This window comes from Mustelus asterias, chromosome 11 (genome assembly GCF_964213995.1).
Source record: "Mustelus asterias chromosome 11, sMusAst1.hap1.1, whole genome shotgun sequence".
In the NCBI taxonomy this organism is placed as follows: Eukaryota; Metazoa; Chordata; class Chondrichthyes; order Carcharhiniformes; family Triakidae; genus Mustelus; species Mustelus asterias.
Genome location: NC_135811.1, coordinates 3,396,829 through 3,420,843, shown reverse-complemented (window position 1 = coordinate 3,420,843; position 24,015 = coordinate 3,396,829). Strand labels below are relative to the sequence as shown.

At 44.2% G+C, this 24,015-nt stretch overlaps 1 protein-coding gene across 3 annotated transcripts in view; it reads right to left on the bottom strand.

The window, feature by feature from the left end:
• The window catches only part of fbxw4 (F-box and WD repeat domain containing 4), a 143,089-nt gene that overhangs the window by 54,333 nt on the left and 64,741 nt on the right, over window positions 1-24,015 (bottom strand). For 2 of the 3 annotated variants that reach the window (XM_078223026.1, XM_078223029.1), the window contains exon 6: window positions 4,032-4,097. The exons of the other annotated variant lie outside the window; for it this stretch is intronic. In XM_078223026.1, coding sequence (XP_078079152.1) covers window positions 4,032-4,097 — 66 coding nt within the window. The remainder of the gene's footprint in view (window positions 1-4,031; window positions 4,098-24,015) is intronic. 3 annotated transcript variants of the gene reach the window in all.

Here is a 24,015-nt window from a genome sequence, read left to right as displayed (position 1 = left end):
AAAGATAAAGGGAAGGCAAAACTTCCAGTTTGGTGAAGAAAAAAATTACAGAATCACTTACCAAAGATGAGGGCAAAAATCACATCAAAAGATCCCACCTCAGAGACCATGCAACTTCAAGGAATCACAGTCATGCCACACACTACAGTTCAAACTGTAGCGCCGAATAAAGAAAACAACCTCCACCCCCAACCCCACAATGTCTATAGTTCATTCCTGGCATCCATTATCCTATATCCAAACCCCTAAAAACAAATTCCAACCTGTAACTCACTCCAGGGTGCCTGTTATTCTATATGTCGACTAGTTGAACCCCTAAAATATATTCCAGCCTATAATTCACTCCCAAGTTTCCATTATGCTAGCTATGGACAGCATAGTGGCATTAGCTGAAGGATGCATTTATTAACTTTAAAATATTTTCAAACAGCTCCTGCAATGCAATTTGTATTTAAAAACTACCTATTTGATCACATAGCGGCACTCACTGAATCAGCAGAGCAAACAGAGCAGGAATTCCCAAATGTGAAAGTCTGTGCTCAGGAAGCTGATCTCAGCTAGATGAACCAGCATCAATTCAACTGTCAGAAAGAGCATGTATGTGTGTGTATGTGTGTGTTTGTGTGTGTTTGTGCGCATGTGTGTGTGTGACATGGACAGGGTCAGGTTGTCTCTATTGCCTGTCGACAATCACTGTCTAGGTTTCAGCATGGATAAGGAGTAGTTGGATGATGTGAATGAACTCGGTTTCTGGCAAAGCCCAGCACTTTTGGCACAAAGAGCGGGGTTGGTGGGGGAGAAGTAAAAGCCGATCATCTCACCCCAACTTTTGGATGGCTACAGGTAGCTCCTTTTAGTGCACAACGTGAGGCAAACCTCCTTCCTGTCAGCATTGCTTGTGTGTGCTCCTTGCTTGGTACTGACATCACCAGCTTACATCAAAGGGCTCTCCCATCCACAAACACCTGACAGACAGTTCTGAATGGTGGGAACCTGCACCACAAGTCTAGGCATGAGCTTCAATAGCACGACAAGCAGAGAAAAAGTTTCAGATAATGGGAGATACAAAAGGGGAAGGCCAAAGTGACCCCTATGTGTGGAAGAAAATACACACTGACACATATGCCATCACAATGGCTCAAAAAGGTAAACCTGTACCAGGGCTACTTTGTACTTTCACAAAACATGCATGATTATACACACAGAAGATAAAAGGATAAAAGCAAAACATCTGTTTTACAGCAGCCCATCTGGTCCCCACCAACAAGGGAAAAAAGATAAATCAACTTTCAGATTTTTACATTATCTTCACTGACCAAATCATGCAGTGCAACAACCTGTAACTAGAGTATCCATAATTCTATATATAAACCATCAAACCACTTGATTAGATTCTCAGCCTGTAACTCACTCCTTCTAGGTATCTATTATTCTATATATAAACCAAACCTCTCGATTACATTCCAGCCTGTGTCTCACTCCCAGGTACCCATTATTCTATATATAAACCACCATAACCCTCAATTCAAATTCAGCCAGCATGTAACTCACTCTCATTGATCCAAATGCAAAAATCATCTGACATCCCTGATTAGATCAGAAACTGTTATCAATTATCCTGATTAAATTGGGATTCAGACTAGATGCAAGTTATTAACAATTGTTTTATTTCCCCAGGAGTGTTCGACTGTGGCCCCACTCCAAGTTAATACAGCATATATAAGCCAACAAACAGAGGTATGTTGCAGTGGGTAGACTGTGATTGAGTATTTTTACATTATAGCAGCAGCTGGTGATGGAGGCGCCTGTTTGAATTTCTCACTGCCATTCATCTGCCACGACAAATATATGAGGTGAATAAATGAAGCATTACATTAAAAAGTTGTCTGGAGTTCAAAAAATGAGAAGCGAGGTCACTGAATTGTATAAAATTCTAACAGGGCTTAACAGGATAGATGCCGAGAGACTATTTCTGCTGGTTGGAGAGTCTAGAACCAGGTGTCATAGTATCAGAACAAGGGGTTAGTTATTTAGGACTGAGACGAGGAAACATTTCTTCAATCAAAGGGTTGTGAATCTTTGCAATTTTCTACTCCTGCGGGGTGTGGATGCTCAATCGATGAGTAAATTCAAGACTTGTATCAATAGATTCTCGAACACGAGGAATCAAGAGCTATGGGGATAGAGCAGAAGAGTGGAATTGAGGTAAACAGTCAGCCATGATTTTACTGAATGGAGGAACAGGCTCGAGAGGCCACATATCCTACTCCTGCCTCTATTTTGTATGTTCATATCTAAAACAAACCCTGCTCTGACTTGTTTCTAACAGGTTGAGCAAAGTTAGAGGAGTATTTTGAAACTCCAGTATTTAGCAGTTGTAGCTTTCCCTCTCTCTCACTCCTATTTATACTCATCAATTTTCCACAGTTCAGGAGAGAGTAAAGTTGAAATAGAGAGTACAAGAAGCAAGAAACGCGAAGAATGAAAGAGGGTAAAATAAAAAGGAAAGAGAAAAGAGAATGCTCGCAAGAGAGAAATTATTAGTGCCAACTAAAGCTAGACACGAGAGAGTGAAGGAAAAAATGGTGAGACAGCTAAGAGAGAACCAGAGAGCAAGAGAGAGACAACACACACATCCAAACAGAGAAAGAATCAGGGAGAGAGGGAGAGAGATACAAATCAATTATGGCTAGAAAGTAAGAGAGAGAAAGCACACAGGGAGTAAAAAAACCAGAGAAAAAGAAAAAAGTCTACAATTCCCTGTCACAACCTTTGGACAGCTGCAGAAAACGCCTAAACTAGGCACCTGTCTCTTACAAATAGATCTGTTGCCTCTTGCCCTTCTTAGCAAGTCTGACATTAAACCACTTCCACAACCTGCCAGTCAAATGAAGAGTGATCACCAGTTAAAAGAGAAATTAAACTACTAGACAAGGCTAATCTTCTGTTGCCTCCTCACGAGATAAACTCAAACCCTGTCTGTCCGTGTTGCTAATCCTGGTTAATACAGCTTTGTTATTCAGACAGATTCAGGCTCCCCAGCTGCATTGTGCTATCCATCCAACAGAGTGAAGACTGGCCTATACATTTCCTTTAGCTTAATAGTCACTCCATGAGTAAACAGCTGCTCCCACCTTCAGAATGTTGCCCTACCTCATACGGATAGCCATCAGCCTTCTGGCATCTTCCGTTGAAATAGTTACAGGAAAACCCTCCCTATCTACAGCCTCCAACTCCTGTCTCTTCACTTCAGTCAATGCTGCTATGGTTAGTGACACAGGAAGAGTTTTAACAACACCAGGTTAAAGTCCAACAGCTTTTGTGTCTCTGTGCCCTGTTTGAGAGCACATTTCCACTCCATCTGACGAAGGAGCAGCGCTCCGAAAGCTAATGGTATTTGCTACCAAATAAACTGTTGGACTTTAACCTGGTGTTGTTAAAACTCTTACTGTGTTCACCCCAGTTCAACGCTGGCATCTCCACATCATGGTTAGTGACCCCAGAGGTTTCAGCTTTTTCCCTCCTAAGCTCCCTGCATGTTCTTCTTCCTCTCTGCACTGAAACCACTGTAACATCTATTCCAAGTCAATCTTGCCCACTTTCTCAATATTGTGACTCTCCTCACCTCCCCCAGTCTTTCCTGAAGTTGGCAGCTTTGGCTCAGTAGGCAGCAGTCTTGCCCCCAATAGAAGTCTAAGGTTCAATTCCCACTCCAGACACTTGTGCACAAAATCTAGACTGGCTTTCTGGTACAGTGCTGAGGGAGTGCTGCAATATCGCTAAAAACAGATTATCTGTTCATTGTCACAGTACTGTTTGTGAGAGCTTGCTGTGTACAAATTGGGAGCCACATTAACTATTGCAACAGTAACTACACGTCAAAAGTAACTAATTAGTTGTAAAGTGCTTTAGAACATCCGGAGGTTGTGAAAGGCATTACAAAACTGCAAGTTCTTGCATTTCTGAAACGAAAAGGTCTCAGGGTCCAACATCTCCCATCGTCTGTGATATTGGATTCTTTAGTTCCTTACCTCTGAAGGTCCCAGATCCGTAAGGGTGAGGCATGCCCACAGCAAGCAGTCCCTGTCATGACAGAACTGGAAATGAAAAAACACAAACATTCTTAAAAGAACAGAAGTGCTGTTGGATCAAAACAAGGCACATTTCTTCACTTTCTTTGTTCTTGTTAGGGAGGGGTGGAGGAACCTCAGCATCTCCATCTCTCCTTTAATGTTTGGCATCAAGTGCTGTTCTACACAGCCCCTCGGACCTGCTCCAGCATTCACTTAGATCATGGTTGGTCTGTACCTCAACCCCATTTGCTCCACATCTTGGACAATGTTTTGTTGGGGAAGGATATCAATCTGTCTTGAAAGTTTCAACTGACCCTCGGCTTTGAGGGAAGGCAGTTTCAGATTTCCAGTGCTTTAACGTGGCTTTACTCAGAACATAAAGACCATGAGTATACACACTCACATATGCACGTTTACACACAGACATACACCTTTCTGCAAAGGCCTGTGGATGACAATCAGGAGCAGAAGGTAAATTTTCCAACTCCAGGTGTTGAGGCTAATTGCGACCCCTTCAATGACACAACTGTGTTCATCAAATTCAGCACAAATAAGGCACAGTGCCCAAGAGCCCCAAGCCAGCTGGGTTACCTGCGGCTGTGGGTGTGCGCAAAGAGAAATAGCAATCCAGAAAATACACAACAAACTGCACTTTGAAATAAGCTGTACATCTCAGAGCTCAAACGATAGGGAGAAGAAAAAAACTGAAACAAGTCAACACAGATCAAGCACATAGGTTCATTGAAGGAATGGGTTAACCCTAATCAAGTAAGTGGATTCATGGTTAAGGGCAGAGCGGGGGATGGGGGTGGGGGAATTGGAATTAACTGTTCTCCAGTTGGTACACTGTGTTCATCAGTAGGACTCTGGAGTCCAGAATCATTTATTACACAACACAATGCAGGGGTGGAGCAGTTTGCACAATCCCACACAGGCAGTGGATCACCTGAAAGGACCCCCTCCCCTGTCTCAGCTACTACCTGCTGTGTTCCCACCACCTAGCTCCTTTCACGCTGCCCCTGGGGGACCATTACACTCACGTACACACTAATAGCTTTTAGTTTCCATTCACACAAAACCTGCCACGCTAAAATTGGACTGCAGACCACCAACACTGAGCCCTCCCCAACCCCAACCTTTCAGTGCAAAGGTTTATGCCTCTCTCTCCATTTCTTTCCCTCACCTCGAGGCTTAGATAAAGCCTATTTTTCAATCTTAAAACCTTACTTCAGTTTAAAAGAAAAGGACTGAAATGTTCACATTTCTATTCAATTTCCAATCAAAGAAGAACGCTCCCTTTGATTGTGGACAGAGATGTCTGTGGTCCAGTTTATTAGCTTCATTTCCTGATTGGTATACAGTAGATTTCACTATGCGAATTCAAAAATAGTGGCCTATCAGTGAGTACCTGAAGTATGTCACCAGCTTTTGAAATAGGCAAATAAAAGGATGTGCTCCATATATCATGGAATCTCAGACAGCTTCTGGTATATTAGCAGGCTAAAGTTACAGTGTGTTTATGTACAAAACCACTGTTTGTTTAGGATGATTTTGCACAAGCGTACAGAGTTTTAAAAAAAAATCATTTATATGATGTGGGCGACGGTGGCTGGGCCAGCATTTATTGCCCATCACTAATTACCCTTCAGAAGGTGGTGGTGAACTGCCTTTTTGAACCACTGCAGTTCATACAGTGCAGGCACACCCACAGTGCTGTTAGAGAGGGAGTTCCAGGATTTTCACCAAGCAACAGTATATATATATTATATTGGTGATATATTTCCAAGTTAGGATAGCAAGTGACTGGAAGGAGAACTTCCAAGTGGTGTTCCCGTGTGTCTTCTACGCTTGTCTTTCTAGATGGTAGCGGTTGTGGGTTTAAAAGGTGCTGCCGAAGGAGCCTTGGTGAGTTCCTGCAATTTATCATGTAGATTGTACACACTGCTGCCACAGTTCATTAGTGGTGGAGGGAATGAATATTTGTGGAAGAGGTAGCAATCAAGCGGGCAGCTTTGTCCTGGAGTGCCTGTTTATTCCGGGTAAGTGTTGCTCACAAGTAACTGTCCAGAGTCACTGTTTATCAGGGTAAGATTTACTCAATGTGTAACTGCCCAGAATCACTGTTTATCAGGGTAAGATTTACTCAATGTGTAACTGCCCAGAATCACTGTTTATCAGGGTAAGACTTACTCAATGTGTAACTGCCCAGAATCACAGGTTATCAGGTTCTCTGCATCATTGTGAACAGTCATTGTTCCTTCAGCATGTCCGGCTGGAGCATATCAACCGAATCAGGCCTCACTCTCCTCTGCCAAAACCATCCATTATGAATTAAAAAGATCGTCCTGATTTTTCCACAGCCAGATGTCTTCATTAATCCTTACCCCCATCAACATTCTTCTTTTTCCCTAAGACTAAGACCATCATTCTCAACTGTTGACCAGCATATTTCCATTCTGGGACACAGTGGAGCAAACATTGTGACTGGTTCCCTCTCCTCATCTACTGACCCCTCCATTACAAATCTACCCTCATGATTAAAAGAAAAACACCCTTGGCACAGAAATGATCACCCTAAACTTATTTTCCTTTCCAAACACTTTGAATGTATTGTCAGCTCCCAAATCCATGCCAATCTTTCCCGCAGCTCCCTGTTTGAATCCTGTGGCACAATGGGTAGTGTCCCTGCCTTTGAGCCAGAAGCTCTGAGGTTCAGGTCACATTGCAGGACATGATGGTCGAGGACGGTGCGTTCATAATGTGGCCAAACAGATATCAATTTATAAAGCCTTCTAACAGATGCCAATGGCAGGCGGTAAGAGCGGGTGAGATTCCCGGTCAGCCATGTGAGGAAATAAATTGCAGCTTCTACCTCATTATCCACAGCTCCAGATTAAAAAATGCATGTAAAAGTGTATGTTGTCACAGCAACTTGGACTCCTTTGAGGGCTGGTCAACTCAGTTGGCTGGATGGCTGGTGTGCATCAGATTGGTGAAAAGTATTCCAGTTGAGGTTAATTTAGGACCTACCATGATGGAGGTCATGGCGCTGTGGATCAGACCTGCCTTTGTGTAGAGAACTCAAGATGATGATGATTTGGAATCAGGTTCACAGCACTGGAAAAGCCCAAAGTCACAAACGGCATCCTGTTACTATGATGACAGTGCATTATTTTTCCACTTCCTCCTTTAACTGTCTGAATCGTTTGACATTGTTGACCGTTATCCTTAGTGTTTTAGTTGCCCAACTGAGTGGGACTGCCATCACTTGGCTCCATCCTTACCTCCTGAATTTCAGCCAGAGGGTCTACAGCATTTACTTCTTCTGCCCCTGCACTGTTACATCTGGAGATCCCCTAGGATCTATCTTGAACCACCATCTTCCTCATTTACACACTGCCTCTCGGTGACATTACAAAGACATGAAGTTAGATTCCACATGCACAGTGAGTTTTACCTCTCTACCACCTCTGTGTTGTCAGACTGCCCATCACTCAGACAGTCCTGGATGAACCACAAACACTTCCAGTTAAACATTAGGAAGTCTGGCCACACCATCTTTGACCCCTTCACAAATTTCATATTCTTGCCACCAACTCATTCGCCATTCTCAGCTGCGTCTCAGAATAAAATAAAGTATTTGCAACCTCAGCACCTTGACTGATCCTGATTTGAGCATCCATCTCTTCAAGACGGCCTACTTCTACAGCTGTAACATTTTCCATCTGCATCTGGTCCCAACCCATCTGCTGTGAAAACCCTCATTATCATCCTCAGACTCTACTTTGCCAACGCTCTTCTGGCCTGGCTCCAATCCACCATCATCTACAAATTTGGGCTTATCCAAGACTCCCGCTGTTCATACCCTATCCTTTACCAAGACCCCCTCACCGATCACCTTTGTGCGCAAACTCCCAGTTCCCCAAAAGGGAAAGTTTGATTATCAAGAGTGTCAGGAATTACAGGAGCAGGCAGGAAAGTGGAGTTAAAGCCACAATTAAATCAGTCACGATGTAAGTGAATAGCGGAGCGGGCTCAGGTGTCAAGTGGAATTCTTTTTCTTTGTTATTGTCTCCTTTTTCTGTATGTTTTTAAAATTTCAAATTCCGCTGCTTGTATTCCAATCGCTCAATTGCTTGACCATGCACTATCTTTTATCCTCTCAACCTGTGCCCCTGTCTGTTCCAGCTTGTATATAATTAAGCTTATTTTGCTAGTAGGACGTGAACACATCAGCATAAGCTTTGCAATTACATTGGATTTATGGCTCAGAAGCAGGCCATTTGGCCAGCGAATCCATGCCAGTGTTTATGCTCCTTTTGCACCTTCTCCCAGCTTTTTTCATCTAAACCTACCATTGCAACCACCCATTCTTAAATAAAAGCAAAATACTGTGGGTGCTGGAAATCTGAAATAAAAACAGAAAATGCTGGAAAAACTCGGCAGGTCTAGCAGCATCTGTGAAGAGAAAAATCTGTGTGATTTTCTTCAGAGCTCTGAAGAAGTCATACGGACTCGAGATGTTAATTCTGTTTCTCTCTTCTCAGACGCTGCCAGAACTGCTAGGTTTTTCCAGTATTTTCTGCTTTTATGCCTCACATTTTTGTCTAATTTCCCCTTAAATGAATCTATGTTATTTGCTTCAATCACTCCCTGTGGTAGCGAGTTTCTCATTCTCACCACTCTTTGGGAAAATCAGTTTCTTCTGAATTTCCCTATTGGATATCTGAGTGACTATCTTATGCAGATGGCCTTTAGTTATGCTCTTCCCCAAAAGAAGATACGTTCTCTCTGTATCCACTCGATCAAAAATGTTTCATAATTTTAAATGCCCTATTAGGTACAGCAGGGCAGCACGGTGGCACAGTCACAGTACCAGGGACCCGGGTTCAATTCTGGCCTCGAGTCACTGTCTGTGCAAGTCTGTACGTTCTCCCGGTGTCTGCGTAGGTTTCCTCCGGGTGCTCTGGTTTCCTCCCTCAGCTTCTTTTGTCAAGAGGAAAGAGAGCAATCCTTTCTGTTCCATCCCTCTAGAAATAAAACCTAATTCTACGTAGATAAATGTAAATCTTGCTGTATACCAAGAATATACCGTGAAGAATTTTGGCGTCCCACCCTGGCTGTTAAGATTTCAGTCAAAATCTGGAAGACCCTTTTTAAACTTGTTACGGATAAGGGAGGCAGGCAAAACTGAACTCTTTTGTTTTCTTGTTGTCAGTCCGAAAGCAGAGATGTTTTAATTTTTGAAATAGGCTGTGGCTCTTTTCCCTAAACCCTCTGTTTGTGATGCCAAATTTTAAAATGGCTTACAGAACATTCCGTTCGGGGTTAAATCATAGAACATAGAACAGTACAGCACAGAAAAAAGAAGTATAATTTATTCACACATTCAAACCCAGGGAATTATCACAACTTCATACACACACAAGCACATAATATGAATATAGGAAAGCGGAGTTTATACAACTATGAATAACTTAAAAGAAGAAGCACTACAAACATGGATATCAGTTGACATGATTGCAAGAGTCCAGAAAGTCAGAGTCCAATGAGGGTTCCTTCATGGAAGAGCAACAATTTAGATGGGTTCGGCTGGCTAAAGCAGGATTTGCAGAATTCCTTTAAAGTTAATGATGATGAAACGAGATGAGGTTGGTATACTGAGACTTAGTCTGCTCAGCAGGCGATGGCAAGAACCTTGCAGAGAAACAGGCTCTGAGGAGGCTTAGACTTGATGCAGGTTGTTGGTCAGCCTGGAGTCCTGCTTTGAGGTTTGCAGGCTGGAGTTTAAACAGCAGACTAAGTTGTGAGTCTATAAATGTAATATTAAACCTTTTCAAAGGCCAGATGCTTCGGTCACATGATGTTTCCCATTAATGTGTCAGTTGCAGTCTAACAAGTAGTTTCTATGTCTCTGGTCAAAATCCATTGTTCAGCTTAGGAGACAGATGGTGGTTGTTTAGCGCTTCTGCAGGTACAATAAGTTTCAATGGCTTTTCCTTTAATATAGGACTAGGTTGGGGAGACAAGCTGGTCTCTGGTTTCATTGATTCTAATTGTCCTCAAAATGAGAGCTGTGAGGTTCCACAAGGATGAGGGTTGAGCTTTTGTCCTGTAACTACTGTTGGAAATGTCTACAACTGTAGCCAACTTGTGAGTGATGTGGCTTGTAGCAGCCATCTTTTGGCTGAGCAAGGACCAGTTTTTTACATTTGCTAAAAAGATAAAATTTGAATTAAACCGTTTATGATCTCCTTCATGTCTTAGAGACATGGCAAATGTCTCCACCACTCCTCTTTTGAGGTCCTCCTCAATCGCCTCATTGGCTAAGCTTTTTGGTACTCCCTTTAATAACAACTTTTTTGATTTACATCAATTTTTTTGTCTGATTTCGCATTTTTGAAGGGCCTTGGGACATTTTCTGACATGATATGTGCTATATAAATGCAAGTTGTTGTTGGTTCACGCTCTGTTTTACTGCATTGAGCTTGTGTTTATTCATCAGGGTTCATGGCCATGGCCCACATCACAGTTAGACGATAAATGAATGATGTCAGTGTGAAACACCAAGATCTGTCAGCTATCCCCTTTATACAGGGAGAGTGCCTTCAGGCTTCTGACATTTTCAATACAATTTTCTCCTGTACTTGTTAAACAAAATTTTTGTAGTCACTCGTTTACTGAAAAGTGCCAAAAGCCACTGTGAGCTGTTACAGACTCACATGGTGTCTTCATACTCACCATGGGGATTTATTTTACTTTCTTTAGGCTGAATGTGAGCTCTGAAGTTCATTAACCATGATACAGTGAGTCAGACTTAAAGAGCTGGTCACTACTGGAGTGAGACACTGTTAAGGCAGTGAGCTGAACCAACAAGTAGTGTGATGGAATGAATTTCAGCCCTGTGAGCCAGGCTTGGGAATACAGGAAGATGATGGTTTGCCATCAACTCTGCCAATCAGCGAACATCCCAATCTCTGTCATTACAGGAAAGCAAAATGAATTCCATTAAGCCAGCTGAATTGATCCATTTTAAGCTAATCCCATTCTCTCTGGTTACACAAGAGGGGCCAATATCTCAGCAGAGTTCCAGGGAGACCGAGGCAACCCTGGAGTGTGTGGATCAGCTACCCTCTGCCTCAGTAAGTGTGCCATCAGAGGAGGCAGAAGTTGTAATTGTACAATGAAGGTAAATATTAAAACTCTGATCTTCGCTCTCTCAGAATGACTATAACTCTCTCTTTCCCTCACTCATCCTGTTCTCCAGCAATCTATGGCTTTAAAACATCCTAATTTGGTATTATTTAAAATGATAAGTCTCAGCCTGAGGGTTGAATGTCAGAACTAGGCTGAGTTAAAAGGTTGTGTGTGATGCTTTAAAATGTATTTGTTGATGGGAAGTGGATGTCGCTGGCCAGGCCAGCATTGATTGCCCATTCCTAATTGTCCTTGAGAAGATGGTGGTGAGCTCCTTCTGAAACCGCTGCAGTCCATGTGATATAGGTACATCCACAGAGCTCTTAGAAGAGGAGCTCCAGTCACAGTGAAGGAACTGCAATATAGTTCCAAGTCAGGATGGTGTGTGGCTTGGAGGGGAACTTGCAGATTTGAGTTCCGCACCACAGACTTGTGCCCAAAATCAGCACTAAGGAAGTGCTACACTATCAGAGATAAGACCTTTCAGATGAGGCGTCGAACCGAGGTCCCATCGTCCCCCACATATGAATGCAAACAATCCCAATTCAATGAGGAGCAGGAGCATTCTCCTAATATCTGTCCAACTTTTATCCCTGAACCAACATCACTCAAACAGATTCTCTCTGATCATCATCATGTTGCTGTTTGTGGCAGCTTGCTGTGCACAGCTTGGCTGCTGGGCTTTGCTACATAACAACAGTGACTACACTTCAAAAATACTTCATTCACCGTGAAAACACTTTCAGACATCTTGAGGTCATCAAAGATGCTCTGGAAATGTAAGTCTTTTTTTAACGTCAACTGCTGTCCTACTGTTTGTGTCCCTGACTGTATTTTTACTATGGTAAGTAAATCAGTAACATTAGACATGAAGCTATGATACTTGTGGGTGGCAATGGGCACTAGCAGAATTAAGCATAGGATCAGGTGTGATTTGTAGAAGAATGTTGCATCACTTGGCATCAGTTGTTTGAACTCTGGGCCTCGACACTTAAGCAAGCAGAAAGGACAATTAAAATTCAGATGGGAGGGGATGGGGAGGACAAGAAAGAGGGAGAGAGAAAGAAAGTCTGTACCACTGAGAACCTACAGGATAACTGACTGATGTCAACCCACCCAGTTTATTTTATTTTAAAATATCTTCATAAAGCAGCAGCAATTTGACAAGCAGAGGCTCAGGGGCCTGTCACATCGTTCACGGCGGAGCTTGTCAAACACATTCAGCCTTTCTGAGCTTCACTGGCATTTTAATCACTGTTGGGTAAACTCATTTGTTCCAATGATTACGACTCGACCTAATAGAATATGCAAGCCGCCTGACCTTTGACCCTCGCTGACACAGGATACAAAAGAGGAAAAGTTCTTCTCCCCCCCTCCTCCCCAAACCTACTCTTCCCTCCTCCCCCTCAACCCTATTACTCTCGATTACTCAAATTATTTATAGCCCACTGATCTCTGTACAGAGAGGGAAAAAAAATTTAAACCGTAATTAAGTCAGCTTTTGACAAACAGGAAAGGGTTTTTTTGTGCAGTAGCGCTTTGTGAACCAGCGCTATTATAGTGGCAAAGGTTATATCAGCAGCAGGTACGAGGACCCTGCCAGTCTCTCTGGCAGTCATTAGAACATGTCACGTCCTATTGCCGCTGTTCACATTTTCGGTAACCTAATCATTTGACATCATTATTTGAGGTACCTCAGTGGCATGGAATTACTGCCAGAGGTCACACAAACACAAAGCAATCCCTAGCGGGACAGCATCTGCCACAGTACCAACATTGTTAGGCCCAAACCCAGCCCGCCATTTGGAAGTTAACGGATTTCCTTCACTCTTCAATCAAAGATGCTCCGTCTATCCGCACCCACCCCCTCCCCCTCTTCCTTTCCCACTGTCTGTCTCTCTCTCTCTCTCTGCATTTTACTCAAGTCCATCTTCCCACACTCAAGAGCAAAACCAGTGAAGGAGATACTTGCTGCCCCAAAATCAGTGCAGAAAAGGGTCTGGTCCCAGACTGCGGCCCGTTACCCAGGGCCTGGTTCCAGACTGCAGCCCATTACCCAGGATCTGGTCCAAGACTGCAGTCTGTTACCCAGGGTCTGGTCCTAGACTGCAGCTCATTACCCAGGGTCTGGTTCCAGACTGCGGCCCGTTACCCAGGGTCTGGGCCCAGACTGCAGCCCGTTACCCAGGGTCTGGTTCCAGACTGCATCCCATTACCCAGGGTCTGGTCCCAGACTGCGGCCCGTTACCCAGGGTCTGGGCCCAGACTGCAGCCCGTTACCCAGGGTCTGGTTCCAGACTGCAGGCTGTTACCCAGGGTCTGGTCCTAGACTGCAGCTCATTACCCAGGGTCTGGTTCCAGACTGCGGCCCGTTACCCAGGGTCTGGGCCCAGACTGCAGCTCATTACCCAGGGTCTGGTCCCAGACTGCGGCCCGTTACCCAGGGTCTGGTCCCAGACTGCAGCCCGTTACCCAGGGTCTGGTTCCAGACTGCGGCCCGTTACCCAGGGTCTGGTCCCAGACTGCAGCCCGTTACCCAGGGTCTGGTTCCAGACTGCAGCCCGTTACCCAGGGTCTAGTCCCAGCATGCAGCAAGTTACGCAAGATTCAGTCCCACACTCAAGCACACTGCTAGTTAATGTATTCACTTTCTCTTATTGCTCTGCATCAAAACTCTTCTTTTCCTTCGGACCGGACTTATCACACTTTCAGTACAAGATTATGCAACACTTACCCATGTCCAACTGTACTGGCCTGTGTATTATAATGAGGTTATAAACTTTACATGGTTCGATGTAAACCTTACGTACTTTAAGTTGTACTGAACCAGTTAACCAGATGGAAACTGCTAATTTAATTCATTTCTACTGCTCTGGCTATGGGTTCAGGAGAAACGCAGTCTTGTCCTGTACTTACTGAACAAAGCTACCCCTATGAAGAGGAACCCCACAGAAGGCAACCTGCAGGCAACAGCACAGAAACAAGACAGTGATCGGCAGGTGGTGCAGGTGAATGCCCTGTTCCAGACTTTAATCGACCAATCATACTCACAAACTGTAACTCGATCCCATTTACAATGCAATCTGCCTCTGCAACCTTTGCCAAAACTGCTCATTACAGACACTAGCTTTGCTATAAACCACCATCAATAGAAAATGATTATCTCTCCAGACTCTTTGTGTGGGCTCAGGCTAAAAGGTTTTGGCAACAGATGCAAAAAAAAAGCAGAAAATGGAGAAATAAAAAGCAGGAATCGAACAGACCATCCTTTGGTATGGGCCTCTGCAACACAGACTAAACAGATCAGAAGAGCATGAGAAATGGGAACAGCAGTAGGCCATTCAGCCCATCGAGCCTGCTCCGCCATTCAATGGGATCATGGCTGTTCTGATTGTGCCCTTACTCAACTTTCTTGCCTGTCCCTCATAACCCCTCAACTCACCTGTCATCAAAAATCTGTCCAATACAATCCTTGAATACATTCAATGGCACAATGCTCTGCGGGAAGAAATTCCTCCTCACCCTCGTCTTAAATGGTAGACCCCTTATTTTTAAACTGTGTCCCCTCGTTTTAAATTCCCAAGAGGAAAAATCCTCTCAGCATCTACTCTGTCAAGCCCCCTCAGTATCTCATGTTTTAATAAGATCACCTCTCAGTCTTCTAAACCCCATTGGGGTTTAGAAGAGCACAACCTGCTCAACCTATCTTCATAAGACAACCCTTCATCCCAGGTGTCAGCCTAGTGAAACTTCTCTGTTAACTATGGAGACAAAAAATGTAAAGTTGTAGTAAGGCACGGTGGCACAGTGGTTAGCACTGCTGCCTCGCAGCACCAGGGACCCGGGTTCAATTCCAGCCTTGGGTGACTGTCTGTGTGGAGTTTGCATGCTCTCCCCATGTCTGCGTGGGTTTCTTCCGGGTGCTCTGGTTTCCTCCCACAGTCCAAAGATGTGCGGGTTAGGTTGATTAGCCATGCTAAATTGACCCTAGTATCAGCAGATTAGCAGGGTAAATATTTGGGGTTACGGAAATCGGGCCTGGGTGGGGTTGTGATTGGTGCAGACTCGATGGGCCGAATGGCTTCCTTCTGCACTGTAGGGATTCTATGATTTTAAGACTTCACTACTTTTATACTCCATCCCCCTTGCAATAAAGTCCAACATTCCATTTACCTTCCTAATTACCTGCATTATAACTTTTTGTGATTCCATAGAACTATAGAATCTCTACAACAGTGTAGAAAGAGGCCATTGGCCCATCAAGTCAGCACCGACACTCCCAAAGAGCATCCCACCCAGGTCCTCCACTCCGTCCTATACCTATGCATGATCCACCTAACCTACACATTTTTGGACACTAATGGGCAATTTAGCATGACCAATCCATCTAACCTGCACATCTTTGGAATCAAGTACAAGAGCACCCAGATCTCTCTGCACTGCAACATTCTGCAGTCTCTCTCCTTTGTAATAATATTATGCTTTTCTAATCTTCCTTTTAAAGTGGACATCCTTACCTTCCTTAGTTAGCCACAAATAGTGCATCCTTCTCATTGAGTATTTCTTTCTCAATGGAATACATCTTTGTTGAAAGTTATGAAATAGCTCCTTTTCTGAATGCATGCAACATTCATTATGAGATGAATGAATTGATAGGACAAATAGAAATAAATGGGTATGGTATGATAGCCATTACAGAGACTTGGTTTCAAAATGGCCAAGCTTCTTTACCATCTTACATTTAACCTATTTTCCTATTCTACTAAAGCCAACTAACTCTGTCTTTGTACCTTTGTAATTATCGTTATTTAAAACATTAGTTTCAGACTCAAATTTCTCACCCTCAAATTGAATGTGAAATTCTATCATCTTATGATCACTCTTACTTCGAGGCTCATTTACTATGAGGTCACGAATTAATCCTTTCTTATTAAAAATTACCAGGCCTAAAATAGCCTGTTCCCTAGTTGGTTCAAGAATGTACTGTGCTAAGAAACAGCTCCAATTATAATCTATGAACTCATCTCCAATTTTGGCCAATTTGATTTAACGTGTTTCAGGATTATTGCTGTAATTGCCCCCATTATTTTTTGATTTATACTCTGCCCTACAGTGTAGCTACCATCACAGAGTCTGTAAATCACTCCCACCAGTGACTTCTTCCTTTTGTTATTTCTTATCTCCACCTAAACTGATTCTACAATTTGATCCTGCAAACCATGATAATGTTTCACTACTACTGATCTCATCCATTCAGCCATCTTGTTATGAATGCTGCATGCATTCAGATTGAAAACCTTTCATTCTGTATTTTTACCATTTTTCTCACTCTGACCTTATTTGCTGCTGCACTCTTATTTGTATCATTTTCCCTTCCTGTCACAGTCTGGTCATCATTATTTGTATTGTATCCTGCACCATGTCCTTTTTCAGGAACTTTCCAAATCTCCTCTCACATGAACTCACCCCTCCACTATTTAGTTTAAAGCCCTCGCTACAACCATAGTCATACAATTCACCAGGACACTGGTCCTAATGTAGTTCAGGTGAAAGCCATCCCAACAGTACAGTATCCCTCTTCCCCGAGTGCTGGTGCCAGTGCCCCATGAATCAAAACCAATTTACAGTCATAGACATAGTCATAGAGGTTTACAGCATGGAAACAGGCCCTTCGACCCAACTTGTCCATGCCGCCCTTTTTTTTTAAACCCCTGAGCTAGTCCCAATTGCTCGCATTTGGCCTATATCCCTCTCACCTTAAACCTATGCCCTCTAGTTTTAGACTCCCCTACCTTTGGAAAAAGATATTGACTATCTGGCTGATCTATGACCCTCATTATTTTATAGACCTCTATAAGATCACCCCTCAGCCTCCTATGCTCCAGAGAAAAAAGTCCCAGTCTATCCAGCCTCTCCTCATAACTCAAACCATCAAGTCCCGGTAACATCCAAGTAAATCTTTTCTGCACTCTTTCTAGTTTAATAATATCTTTTCTATAATAGGGTGACCAGAACTGTACACATTATTCTGAGTGTGGCCTTACCAATGTCTTGTACAACTTCAACAAGACGTCCCAACTCCTGTATCCAATGTTGTGACCAATGAAACCAAGCATGCTGAATGCTGTCTTCACCACTCTGTCCACCTGTGACTCTACTTTCAAGGAGCTATGAACATGTACCCCTAGATCTCTTTGTTCTGTAAGTCTTCCCAACGCCCTATCATTAACTGAGTAAGTCCTGCCCTGGTTCGATCTACCAAAATGCATCACCTTGCATTTATCTAAATTAAACTCCATCTGCCATTTGTCAGCCCACTGGCCCAATTGATCAAGATCCCGTTGCAATCCGAGATAACCTTCTTCACTATCCACTATGCCACCAATCTTGGTGTCATCTGCAAATCATAGAGTTTTACAGGAAAGAGGCCCTTTGGCCCATCATGTCTGCATTGGCCATCAAGCACCATTTTCCATCATCTGGTCCATAGCATTGTATGCTGTGGTGTTTGAAATGCTCATCTAAATACTTCTTAAATGTTGCAGTAAGTAGTCTCACAACACCAGGTTAAAGTCCAACAGGTTAACTTGGTACCAAATAAATCGGTTGGACTTTAACCTGGTGTTGTGAGACTACTTACGGTGCCTACTCCAGTCCAACACCGGCAACTGCACATCATTCTTAAATGTTGTGAGGGTTCCTGCCTCTACCACCCTTTCAAGTAGAGAGTTCCAAGTTTCCAACACCCTCTGGGTGAAAATTATTTTCCTCAAATCCTCTCTAAATCTCCTGCCCCTTACCTTAAAACTATGCACCTGGTTATTGACCCCTCTTCTAAGAGGAAATGTTTCTTCCTATCCACCTGATCTATAACCCTCATAATTTTGTGCATCTCTATCAAGTCCCCCCTCAGCCTTCTCTGCTCCAAGGAAAACAACCCAGCCTATCCAGCCTCTCTTCACAACTGAAACACTCCAGCCCAGGCAACATCCTGGTGAATCTCCTCTGCACCCTTTCTAATGCAATCACATCCTTCCTATAATGTGGTGACCAGGCCCCCAGACCATCTGTATCTTCTGCAGCCTCGAGGAGTCCCTGTCCATGTTTATCTAGATTAGATGAGGTTGCACTCCCTTTTTGATTGGATGCTCTTCAAATTCTGGTTGCACATTAGTCCCACATGCCTGATCTTTGGCCTTTCAGTGTGGAGGGGAGGCGTGGAGCAGAAACTCCTTGTTAGCCTGCTTCTGAGCCTGGTTAAGGTGGCCATTTGCAACAGCAGACAAATCAAAAGGGTCAGTCTGCCCCTCTTCCAAGAACCAGTTGGCTGACAGTTAACTGTCAAGAATTCTTTGAAATTTAAACAAGGCAACTTAACCCTGCTTGGTCAAGGTATTTCCCTGAGAAATGAGTCAGCGAATGGCTGTCACTTATTTTGTTTAGCTGAAACAGGTGCAGTGTGTGTACATGTTTTTTCTGTCTGCAAAAAACAGGGCCCTGTTTACCAGTACGGCGAGGCTGACAGAACGGCATTCCCCATTGGCCTCGGGCGCGATCTTAAAAGCCTCAGGTGGCTGTGCCGGTAAAATCAGGGCCTATGTTTAGAGTTTTGCATGTCCCCTGGTCAGATCATTTCACACTGAATATCAAGAAGGCCTTCACTCTTGCTCCTGAAAAGTGCCCAGTCTACCTCAGGCTACCCTGGAAGGGCAAGCTATCTCAAAACTTTGGAGTGACAGAGGAAGCTCGCAGTTTCAGTAGCGACAAAAGTGTTCGTCACTAGCAGGATGCTGCCACCAAGCCAAAAAAACATTCTGCCTTTCACACAAACGAGGATTATAGTATATGAATTTCAGTACCAGTGTGATGCTTGGTTTGTATGCCGTATGTCCCAAATGACTCGCGAATCATAACCCCACATCAATCTCTAAACCATTCATTCATGTCTCTAATCTTAGTTACTCCATGTGAATTTGCTTGTGACTCAGCTAGCAATCCATAGATTATTATGTTTGTGTTTCTCGATTTCATTTTAGTCCCTAGCTGCTTATGCTTCCTCAGCAGAACATCTTTTTTCAGACCTACCTATATTGTTGATAACCACAAGGATCACTCCAAGCTCCTCCCCAGTCTGAGCACATGTCCTTAACGCTGGCACTGGGCAGGCACCACAGCCTTCAGGACACACACTCTCAGTTGTAGTGAACAATATTCATCTCTCCAATTATATATTCCTTTTTAGTCCCTGCCACTTGAATTGGTCTAATTTAATTAACTAGATTTCACACTTTGAAGTGTCACTCATCTGTTGTCTGTAGTTATAGTAAGTTATACCAAGTAGCACACACTAATAGGAAGGATGTGAACTCATTGAAGAGAGTGCAGAAGAGGTTCACAAGAATGGTCCTAGGGATGAGAATCTTCAGTTGTGGGGATAGATATGGTTGGGACTGTTCTCCTTGGAAAGAATGCTAAGAGGAGATTTGATAGGGAAGTTCAAAATCACGAGGGGGGGGCTGGACAGAGTAGATAGGAAGAAACTGTTCCCGCTTGTAAGAAGATCAAGAACGAGAGGGCATAGATTTAAACTAATTTGCAAAAGAAGCAAATATGAGAAGAAACATTTTCACATAAGGCGTGGTTTGGGTCTGGAGGCAGGGTAGTGGAGGCAGGTTCAATCAAGGCATTCAAGTGGGCATTAGATGATTATTTGAATAGAAATAATGTGCTCGTTTGAAGAGTCGGTGCAGACACAATCGGCCAAATGGCCTCCTTCTGCACCATAACAATGCTGAGATTCTGAAGTTTGACTAATCAAGCTATAAATTTAATACAATAGTATATCGGGCCAGTACTGGTTTACATTACTGCCTGTGTTTAGAGGAATAGCATGTTAAAAACTCATTGAACAATCATTTATTTGCATACCTAATTAAAGCCTCGACCACTCATCCGCTTCTGTTGGTTAAAAATATATTAAAAAACAGCATCTCTGTTACAATGGCCTTGGGGGATTGTCAATAGTTCTCCCTTTGGGCCTCAAAGAATACAAGCCCCCCTGTTAGGCAAGTGGAGGCTTGCCAATATGGAAGGAGCAGCAGGGGGTTTAGAACCAGCTGGCTCCACTCAGGCCGGCAGTTGAAGGACTCGGGGCTGACCTGCACTCTGTAGCCGCTGAATGGCATGTTGAACACACTGTAAATAAAGGGTGATTGGTAACGGAAGATTGGCCTCGGTAAGATTATTACATTGGCAACGAGGAGTAAAGTGAATTTTTTATTCCCTCCAGACCATCTTTACTGTTGAGACAAGTAATCCACCGGTAAGAAAAATGCTTCTTTTTGGGGGCGGCATGGTAACACAATGGTTAGCACTGCTGCCTCACAGCTCCAGGGATCTGGGTTCAATTCCAGCCTTGAGTATCTGTGTGGAGTTTGCACGTTCTCCCTGTGTCTGCGTAGGTTTCCCTTGGGTGCTCTGGTTTCCTCTCACACTCCAAAGATGTGCAGGTGGATTGATCATGGTAAATTGTCCCTTAGTGTCCTGAGGTGTGTACGTCAGAGTAATTAGCCCAGGTAAAATACTCTATCAGAGAGTCAGTGCAGACTATATGGGCCGAATGGCCTCCTCCTGCACTGTAGAGATTCTATTCTATGAAGTCTATGATACAAGCATAGACAACTGGGCCCAATATGCAGAGCCCTTGAAGGGCCAACAACAATAAGGAGAACAAGAAATAGAAAGTGATCCCATTGACGGCATGCGGGGTTCCATCCTTCAGTGTAATTAAAAGTCTGATCTACCCGGATGCCCCGACTCCAAAACCTTTAATGAATTGGTGCACTTGGTTAAAGGCTTATTTGACCCAAAGCCTTCCAGAATGCTCCAGCAATACCACTTTAGCAAGGCAGGTGAACCCCTGGTGAATCTGTCACTGAATTTCTGATCATGTTGCGAAAATCAGCAGAGCCCTGTGAATTCAGGCCACCCCTGAATGACATGTGGCGAGATAGACTAGTCTGTGGAATTAACAATGTGACAGTCCAAAAAAAGTATTGGCAGAACCCAATTTGAATCTAAAGAAGGCCATTGAGATAGCTCTATTATTGGAGAATGCAGAGAAAGGAGCTCAGGAACTATAGGCAACATCAGATAGCAGTATCCTCCGATTGGGGAGAGGGGCCTCATGCAACATTCATTCCTAACTGAGAGCGAGGCTATCAGTAAAATATCTCAGAGCCCCTTACAACGGTGGAGCCCAAGTCGCATCACCAAGCATTCAAGGAAGATCAGGGACAGCCTTCCGACTCCTAGGGAGCATATTCCAGAAGGAGGACTAAGACATGGCAATACTCCCCATTGTCTCCTCCTGGAGATGGCGTTGGGCCTTGTTACTGTGGCTTACAAATACTCCAGGAGCACTGCCCCAGGGCCTGAATAGCTATCACAGATGCAGTAAGTTGTCTGCCATTGCCCATGAGCCCGGCTTTGCTACCAGCTGTGGAAGAGGTCGTGATGACCCTCAATTTTTCGGACACCTTGCTGGTGTCTGCGAGGCAAATCAAGGCCTGGACGTAAAAGGACCCATTCCTATCTAAATTTACAAACATACTAATACATGGACGATTCAGAGGACTGCCCGCTATGAAATGAAACACTACTGGATGAAGAAAGACAAGCTCAGTGTTGAGGATGGCATCATCCTCTGGGGTTCCCGCATTGTTGTCCCTTGTCCAGGGCGTCTGATATTTCTGGCATTACACAGCCACCCCGGGATTTCAAAGATAAAAATGCTAGCCAGGACCTATGTACGGTGGTCCGGCCTTGACGCATACATTACCGATTTGGTCAGACAGTGTGAGTTGTGTCAACTGCGATGATTTTAACAAGGCCCATGAGGTGGACTTCTTAGAACATGAGCTCCCTGTTTAAGGCACTAACGGGTTGGCCTATCAGAGAGCCCTGCCTGTGTATATAATGTGGAGTGTCAGGATTACTGATGCTCTGGGTTTATACTCTGTCGAGGGAGTACCTGTCAGAGTGTTACTGACCATGTAAATAAATCTAATTTGGTAAAGGGAAATGACTCTGAGGAGCCATTTCACCAAGAGAATCAAAAGCTCCCTCTCCCCACCCCCCCCCCATATCTATGGAAGTGGCCTAGTAGGCCCTGGGTGCGAGTACATGTAGGCTTTGCCAGGCCTTTGTTGGCCTCCATGTTCTTAATTATGGTCGCGGGCACTCCAAATGGTTGGAAATACACATATGGGTTCCCCCACTTCCCATGCTACCATTGAGAAACTACGACACCATTTCTGCACACACGAGATACCTAAAGACCTGGTCTCTGACAATGACACTGCCTTCATGCTTTCCAGTGCACATTAGGACAGAACCCTATCACCCATCATCGAATGGGTTGGTTGAATGGGCAATGCAGACTTTTAAGCTCAGCATAAAGAAGTAACATTCAGGGTCCAAAGAGACCAAACTAGCAGGATTTTTATTCGACTACGGGACTACCCCTCACACAACGACAGGAATCGCCCCAGCAGAATTGTTAATGGGACAGTGGCTTTGGACTGGATTAAGCTGACAGTTCCCAAACCTGGTGGCAAGGGTGGAGTCCCAATAAGAGAACCAGAAGAAGAACTATGATTCTGTGAGATGAGAATAAATGTTCAAAACCGGTGACCAAGACCAGGTGAGGAACTTCTGGGACGACCTCAGTTGGGTCCCCAGGATCCTTATGGAGAAAACTGAGCCCACGTCTTCTTATGTCGTAGTGCAGGGCAAAATTGTCAGGGAACACCTGGATCATCTCAAGAATAGGGAGCCCGTGCCAGTGCAAGTCTCATTACCAGCCATGGGGATGACCATGGCCAGCTTCGAGTCACGACTGGAAGTCGATCCGATGCCTGCCCCTCCAGGTAAGGAGGACACGGATTCCAAGATGGAAGCGGAAGAGACAGGCACCCCAACTGAAGCAAGACTTCAGGAAGAACTAGTGCCAGTGGCTTTATTGTGCTCCCTTTAGAAGTGAAGGTCTCCAATCCATTTCACACCCCTGATCCGGTCCTGCCAACAAATGACTCCAGGTTGATCGCTAAGTGGTGGAAAAGGCGCCCCTGCCCACACCCGCCCCCACCCCCGGTGGGAATGCAGGGGAAGAAACGGATTTGAGGGGGGAGGAATGTTTTGATGACCTTGGGGATCGTCAATAGATCTCCTCGTGGGCCTCGTAGAATAGGAACTCCCCTGATAGGCAAGTGGAGGCTCGTGCAAGAAGGAAGGAGCCAGCTGTCTCCACTCAAGCTGGCAGTCGATAGACATGGGGCTGACCTGCACTTTGTAGCCGCTGGGTGGCATTTTGAAGACATTGTAAATAGAGGGTGATTGTTGATGGAAGACTGACCTCAGTAAGATTATTACAATCTCCTTCCCCCTCTGCAGCAAATTCCCAAATTAGTAATTGTACCACATTGCACACAGATCTGGTCATCCTCTCTACTCCCACACTCTATACAATAGCAAAGCCCGTCTGATAGAGACCTGATAACTCTCCCCCAATAACAGAAGGGATGAAAGCTGCATAGCTCCACATGGTGCAATGATCAGACTCACAAAAACAAACATCAATTCTTCTTGTATTAGGTAGCTTAATACAGAGGCCCTCGGATATGGAATTCCCTCCATAAACCTCCCCACTTTTCCCTCCTCTTTAAAGCTCTAACTTTTTCCCAAG